Source organism: Aptenodytes forsteri, unplaced genomic scaffold (genome assembly GCF_000699145.1).
Source record: "Aptenodytes forsteri isolate BGI_AS27 unplaced genomic scaffold, ASM69914v1 Scaffold66, whole genome shotgun sequence".
In the NCBI taxonomy this organism is placed as follows: Eukaryota; Metazoa; Chordata; class Aves; order Sphenisciformes; family Spheniscidae; genus Aptenodytes; species Aptenodytes forsteri.
In genome coordinates this window covers 5,726,975-5,734,660 of record NW_008795131.1, presented here as the reverse complement: position 1 = coordinate 5,734,660, position 7,686 = coordinate 5,726,975, and the positions used below count along the sequence as shown (strand labels likewise).

At 61.0% G+C, this 7,686-nt stretch overlaps 1 protein-coding gene across 1 annotated transcript in view; it reads left to right on the top strand.

Annotated features, from left to right (window-relative positions):
* Positions 1–7,685, top strand: part of LOC103898156 (coiled-coil domain-containing protein 92) — a gene marked incomplete at its 3' end in the record, with an annotated part of 12,386 nt that extends 4,701 nt beyond the window's left edge. Inside the window, exons 3-4 of the mRNA XM_009278365.1 lie at positions 2,225–2,272; positions 7,399–7,685. Coding sequence (XP_009276640.1) covers positions 2,225–2,272; positions 7,399–7,685 — 335 coding nt within the window. The remainder of the gene's footprint in view (positions 1–2,224; positions 2,273–7,398) is intronic.
* Between the last annotated feature and the right edge of the window lies 1 nt (position 7,686).

Genomic DNA, 7,686 nt, shown 5'->3' with positions numbered 1-7,686 from the left:
GGGGGGGTCACTGCAGGCGGTGCGGTGGATAGCAAAGCTGGCCAGACGGGCTGTGCCGACGGTCCCTCTGCAATTGGGGCACCAGGATAGTCCTCCCGGGCAGGAAAGGGGGAAGCCCGACGCATTAAGTGAAGCCGTGTCTTAAAAAGCATTTCTAGCTTGCCTGCGAGTGTCTAGCCCCCCCCCGAGGGGCACACAGCTGCCTTGAAGAGGGTCACGGGCCCTCGGGCAGCTGGGGCTGGGGCTGAGGCTGGGTAGCTCCTGCAGGGCAGACCCATGTGTCCGAGCCCACGGCAGGGAATACAAACCCCTCCTCAGCCACCTCCTGCACCAGGCAGGTTGAAGTGAATCACCCGGCAGTGCCCCGTCCCCTGCCCTGCGCAGGGGACACCCAGAGGCACCGGGGCCAAGCGGGAGAGCTGCTGGGAGCCGGCTGCAGCCGGGGCCGGCAGCGCGGGAGGCGGGATACAGAAGTGCAGAGCAGCTGGATCCATCCCGCAGAGGCCAGGACCACCTGAGAGCCCTGCAGGGTGCTCCCCCCTGGATTCGCCCCTTGGGGGTCTTGGGGACGGTACTGGGGCAGGTTCCCACCAGCCCCCGTGGCTCCAGCGCAGAAGCTGGGACCCCAGGTTGTGCATCATTCCCAAGCCCTGCACTCACTCAGCAGGGCAATGGCTTCTTTGGAAATGGGCAACTGCTTTAGTTTTCATTTCAAATATATCTGAGACTCCAAACCTATTATTTTAGCTTCAGAAAAATAACACAGTTGCCATTGATTTCCAATGGGGCAGTCAGGAGTGCTGAAAGCTTTCCAGAAACTGCATTACGTTCTCGGGTACTTCTGCCTTCTCACTACAGATTTGTTTTCCAAGACAGACGGGCAGAGCAGCCTGAGCCAAGCGTTTCGTTTCAGAAGGATGGCAGTGATGAGGATTAGAGTCAACATGAAAGCAGATTAAAAGAAAAATGTAGGGCAAAGATTAACCATTTGAACTCATTTTCGGGGAAAAAAAGCCCGAAAACAACCAAATGCTGCTGCTCCCCCTCTCCTCTCAGAGCTGCTGGTGGTTTGATGGGCTGTCATAATTAATTCAAAAGAGATTGTCTGTGAAGGAATGCAGGTTAAAGTGAACTCCAGGAAGTCCCTGAGCTCCTTCCCTCACTGCCCTTTGTGATCTGGTTTTGTAGCCCGGGGCTAGGCAGAGAGCAGGCAGAGTGCAGGCAGCGAGCAGGCAGCGTGTCAGGGCTGAGCAGGCGGGCAGGGGCTGCAGCCCTGCGACGGCCTCATCCCCGCAGGACGCTGCCCTCGCTGCTGCTGCTGCTGCTCCTGGGTGCAGTGTGGGCGTGGGGCAGCTCTGCCTGCAGCTGCCTGCACCCAGACCCCAGACCCGCAGCACCGCCACCCTGTCCTGGGCCTGCGGCAGTGGGAGATGGGACAGTCACAGGGACACTTTGTGGTGCCCGAGGTCCGCAGCCCATGTCCCGCGGTGGAACGTCTGTATCCAGCAGGCCTGAGGAGCCTCCCTCGGGAGGCTGGGGCCACAGCTGCCCGCAAACAGCAGCTTCTTTCCAGCACTGCCACTGCCTTGCCCCGCTCCATCCAGGGAGATACCTGCAGCACCCAGGCTGGGCTCGGTGGCAGGCTGAGAGGGGATTTTGAAGTTACACATTGCCCCCAGGGCAGGGCAGCATCCTTCTGTGGGGACATTGCGCAGGGACGAGGCTGTCCCGCTTGCATCACGTGCAGAGGCAGAGATCAGCCTGGAAGCAGTAAATTATGAAATACTTCGGGTGGCAGCTTACTCTTTGGTCTATTTTCAGTCCATTGCTCTGCTCTTTGTCCTGATTTAAAGCACCAAAAATGGTTCAGCAACTCTCTTAGAAAAAGAAAAGGCATTGCCAGAGAAATGGAGCCTCCTGCTCCGCCGTGGGGCAGGACCTGCAGACACCGCCTTGGCCACATCGCAGGGGCAAGTGCCGTGGCAGATATCAGACCTCAAGGCTGCTTAATAACATACAAATTGCCAGAATCATCTATTTTTGGCTCAGCCTGTGGCTGGTGCTCCGAGATGGCCACACTCACACCGTGGGCCGGGCAGAGGCAGCACCGCAGTCATGGTGATTGCCAGTGCCCCAGCAGCCCGGTGGGGAGCAGAGGGAGACACAGGGAGCGCGTGGGACAGGCGGGATGCTCCTTCTCACTCCTGTTTGATTTCTCTTCCAGAGCTCACCCATGACCTGGAAATAAAAGAGCTGGAAGCCCGCCAGCAAGGTAAGAGCACAGGTTTGTGCACGAGATAAGATAAGGGGGAGTGTGTGTGGGTGCGGGGGGCTGCCCGAAGAGCCTGCAGCCAGAGGGGGCCCGTTATTTTTGGCTCAGTCTGTGGCTGGTGCTCCGAGATGGCCACACTCACACCGTGGGCCGGGCAGAGGCAGCACCGCAGTCATGGTGATTGCCAGTGCCCCAGCAGCCCGGTGGGGAGCAGAGGGAGACACAGGGAGCGCGTGGGACAGGCGGGATGCTCCTTCTCACTCCTGTTTGATTTCTCTTCCAGAGCTCACCCATGACCTGGAAATAAAAGAGCTGGAAGCCCGCCAGCAAGGTAAGAGCACAGGTTTGTGCACGAGATAAGATAAGGGGGAGTGTGTGTGGGTGCGGGGGGCTGCCCGAAGAGCCTGCAGCCAGAGGGGGCCCGTCGGGGCCACCCGGGGAGGGGACATGGCCCTTGTCTGCAGGGGACAGTCGGGCTGAGGGGAGGGCTGTGGCTGGGAAGTCAGTGTGCACTAGGTTGACTTTGCTAATGCCCTGACACAGACCCCCAGGAGCAGCTCACAGACCCCCAGGGCGGGACTCAAAGCCTGCAAACCCTGCAGCCCCAGGAAAAAGCCAGCAAGGACATTATCAGCCCCCCCCCCGCCAGCTCCCCTCACCGATTGCAATCCAGATGCTGATTCAGAAAATCTCCCAGCGCCTTTGGTTCATCGAACAGTCAGTTTTGCCCACAAAATAATCTTTCACATTCCAAAATAAGGGGGAGAAAAGTCTTGGTGCATGAAAAATGTCTGCAAACTCCAGGCACTATCCCAGGCCTGGGACCGGCAGCAGAGAGCTGCCCAAAAGGCACTGCACAACACGCTGTCCTCTTGGGCCACCCGGCCCCGTGTCCTGCAGCCCCTCCTGGGCTGCTGCCTGAGGCAAGGGCATGTGCTGGGACAGGCAGCCCTGCCTGCCTGGAGAGCCCTGGCAAAGCATTTCTCCAGCCCGAAGGCAGCCTCATTCCCCTGGGATCAAACCCACGGGCAATTCCCCCATCCCGAGGCCGTGTCGGGCAGGACATCTGCTACCAGACCAGCACAAGATGGGGCTCTGGCATCTCTCAGCACTGGCAAACAGCAGGCTGGCCCTTCAACCCAGCGGCTGAGAGCAGGTTTTCAAATGAAAGGCCGTGCCGACAGGCACAGGAGCAGGGAGCTGGTGCTGAGCTCACCCTGATTTCCAAGGGGCTAAAGGCAGGCTGGGTCAGCTCCTCTCCTCCAGCAACCAGTGCCCAGCCAGCTGGGGGAGCAGAGGAGCAGGGGGAGCAGGGGGCCTGGCTGCAGGCTGGGCTGTGCCCGGCTGCACATGGACATGCTGGCATAGTAGGGACACTCCCGGCACAGCATCCCGCTGCCAGCACACAGCTGGGCACTGCTCCCCACCTTCCTGAGCATCCTCATCTGGAGGCGGATGCAGCCACTCCCTGCGTCTCACACACACACGCACACTCACACACACATGCACCCGCAGCCCTGACCTGCGGAGCAGAGTCTGGCCAGCCTGACGCCCGAGCAGGATGCATTGGGCAACTCTCCGGGCGGTGGACTGTGGCCAGCGAGGCCCACGGGCAGGAGCTGGGTGGTCCCCCAAAGGATGTACCCGGCTCATCCACCCTTCCCAGGTGGCTGCTGCCCCCTTTCCAGCAGGGCTGCGGTGCCCCAGGGCTCCCACTGCCCGCCTGGCTGGAGCCATGGCCCCGCTCTGTCCACAGCCCAGCGGGGAGGGGGTGCGTGATGGTGTCCCCAGGGTGTCCCTTGGGGCCCTGTTCTGCCTGGTCTTGCTTCTGTCCCGAGGTGCCACAGGCTGAGACTGCCCTCACCACGCTGCTCCTGTGGGCCAGCAAATGCCACCGCATGGCTCTGGGTGACACATCCCCATCCCCAACAGCACACGGGTCAGGCAGGGGCAGGCAGTGGTGCCCGGGCACCCGTGGCCGGCAGAGGATGCTCTGTGTGCAGCCCGGCTCCTCTTCCTCCTCCGTCCCAGGGAGGAAGCTGAAATTCGTCCCTGGCGCTGCCCAGGCCTGGTCCCTGGTGCTGAGCCCCAGTCTGCGATTCGTCCTCAGAGCCAGGGCTGGTGGTGCCAGGGCAGGCGCAGGGCCACTCTCACCAGGACCGTCAGGGTTCTTGTCCCTTGGCAGCACCGTTGCTCAGTGCCATGGCTGGCTCCAGGGGGATGTGGTGCTCCCAGCCCCTGGGCCATCCCCGGGAGGAGGATGCACAGCAGGCGGTGCACACCCAGCCCCTCTCAGCCCATCACAGCCCCCAGCAGACCCCCATTCCCAGCTCACACCCCCCAACTGAGCCCGGGGTCCCTTCCCCCCCCGGGAGGGCCTTGTGTCCAGCCCTCTGGGTGCCATCGGTGCGTCACAGGCCATAATTTGCAGCAAATCCCACCCACAGGTCTCTGCCCATCCTTCAGCCTTTTAACAGCTTACGAAGAGTAGGATCACGTTTGCCACGTTTATGGGGCAACCACCTAATTTAAGATGCCATCAAATGATTGCTTTTCAAATGCCACTCATGTAATAATTACTGCGTGCAACTGCCTCCCTTAAGATCTCATTATAAAGCATTTTTCCTCTGCAGAAGACACTTAGGAGCTGAAGCTATAAAGCGGTTGCAAATCGTATCATAGAAAGCAGAGATTATTGCAGACAATGGGAGCAAGCCTGGGCACGCAGGGGTGAGCGCAGGCGGGTGCCAGCCTCAGCAGGGAGCGTTCGCTCTCCTCCCTGCACCCCACCAAGGGCTGGGTCCAGGAGCTTGCAGCCAGGGCTGCCAGGGGCAGGAGTCCGGTCGCAGGCAGGGAGGGTTCCCCAAGGTGGTCCAGCCCCCCGTGCCCCTGTGCCAGGTTCATAGCGCGGCCGCACAGCCCAGCCCTCCCGCTGCCCGCTGAGCTCGGCCCCTTCACCGCAAGGGTGCGAGTCCCCCGTGCCGGCTGCTCCAGCTGCCACCTCGCACCCCCAGGCAGGACATGTCACCTCCTCGGGCAGCTCCCGTCCCCCAAACACCTCCCAGGGCTGAACATAGGGAATGCAGCCGGTCACGAGCTGCAGCAGCCGCAAGCAGAAAACTGTGCCTGGGCCAGGTCCCCAGGGTCCTGTGAGAGCCCCACGCGAGCAGCATGCCCTTCCTTTTGGAGATGATAATGCTTTTTGGCCGAGGACAAGAGCACTTTGAGCCACAGCCCCCTGCTCCCTCCCGCCCCAGAGTGCAGAGGGGAGGTGAAATCCGGCTGCTAGCAACGCTCCAGTAACTCCTCTTTCCCGTTTCAGAGCATCCTTCCCAATGCATCACCTGCAAGACAGTTCCACTGTCTCAGGTGCAAGGCCACCACCCGCAGAGGACTGCAGGCCCCCAGGAGCCCCCCAGCACACAGGGCTCCCGGCCATGCCAACCTGCAGGAGCACTTCTCGGGGTGGGGGGTGCCCGGGCCAGCCCTGTCCCTCTGGGGTGTGGGGGCACATTTCCTGGGGCACAGAAGAGCGTCCTCGTGGACCCGTACATGGCCATGGGGCAGGACCTGGGTGCCCTTGTACAGGGACACCTTTAGTGCATTTCCATAGCAGATCGAAGGCTGCCCAGAGGAGAGGAGAGAGTCACCACGAAATGAGTTGCTGTGGCTGCCATGCTTCTCCTCCATCCTTCATCTCCTCCAGCTTTTCAAGGTCATTAGGCAGAAGGGATTGGGGAAATGCAAACTGCTCTACAGGTGTTTACTCAGTCATCCTTCATCCTTCATCTCCTCCAGCTTTTCAAGGTCATTAGGCAGTGGGGAAATGAGTTGCTGTGGCTGCCATGCTTCTCCTTCCCCCCTTATCTTCTCCACCCTTCCAATTAGGCAGAAGGGATTGGGGAAATGCAAAGTTTTGTTATCCAAATTGCTCTACAGGTGTTTACTCAATGCAGTCTCTTGACGCCACCATGGTGGGTGGGATGGAGGAAGGATGGATGGCGAGTGGGATGGATGGATGGATGGATGAATGGTGGGATGGATGTCAGGCAGGTGTTATCCTCCTGCAGGCAGGTGGAAGGGAGCCCATGCGGGCTGGCCAGAGCGGTGCAGGGTGTGCAGGAGAAGCATGCAGAGCCCCATGTGAAGTCACACTTTTTTGGGTGCCTTTGGTATGACTCAGAAGGGCCAGGGCAGGGAGGGCGTCCGTCACCTGCTGAGGTGTGGGAAGGGCAGGAAGGGTGATGGGAGCCATGGGGAACCTGCTGCTCAATGCAGCACCTCTGTTTTAACAAGTCCCATCCACGCCCCGTCGCTGGCAGGCAGCTGCCAGGAGCAGAAAGATGAACAGGTCAGGCATTAGTAACCAGAGGTGATGGCATGGTGAGCACACAGCAGCCGGGGGGGGCTGGCTGCCTGGCAATCCTGCCCCCTGGCCCACTCCTCCCGCCTGGACTGGGGGTTTCTTCCCTGCCGAGCACAGCCCAGCTCCTCCGTAATCCTGGATTAGCATCTCCATCCTTGCTAATCAGGCTGGGGAGTCTTGGGGCTTGAGGTCGACGACCCCTCCTAAGTTGGGCTGATGGTTTCACTGCCGCCATGTCCTTTTCTCTCCCAGCCCGTACGTTCCCCCGTACCCTCTGCACACACTCAAAGTCACTTTTAGGGTGAAAAACTAGTTACCCAGGGAAATTTTAAAACTGCAGCACGAGACTGCAGCGAGGCAGAGGTGGCAGGTTCCATGGCAACAGCATCCTCCGCTGAAACTGCCTTTGCTTTCACCCCCCGCGTTTGGGTGTGCCTGCAGCACTGCAGCTCAGGGCTGACGGGGGTTCCTGTGCCTGCCTGCAGTGCATGGGGAAAGGCCGCTTGTGCTGTCAGGGAGCCCACGCTCAGGCAGCTCATGAGGAGTTTTGGAACCCTAGCTCCCAAAAGCGCCCGAGCAGCCTCGATGGCACTGCTGGGACACGCCAGCACCATGGAGCAGCCGGGCAGCCGTGTCCACATGCCCTCACAGTCATGTCGGGAGCATACGGGGACCCGCCAGGAGCTGTGGGATGAGGCCATCGTGCCGGGCTGAGCCCCCGCTGCATCCCCTGACCCCCTTCTGTGCCTTGCCCCCACAGACATCCTGGACCGGGAGCTGGAGGAGAAGTGCCGGGCGATGGAGGCCCAGCTGCAGGAGAAGGAGAAGGACAACCTGGAGCTGCGCAAGGAGCTGCGGCACAAGGAGGCGCTGGTGGCCGCGCTGCGGTCCAGCCTCCGCACCAAGGAGCGCCGGTTCCTGGAGGAGCTGAAGCGGCGGAGCCACCGCGTCACCATCCTCGACACCGAGCTGCAGAAGCAGACGGAGGCGGCGGCCTACCTCTCCCTGCAGCTGCCTGCCACCGCCCAGCGGCTGCCGGGCCCCCGGG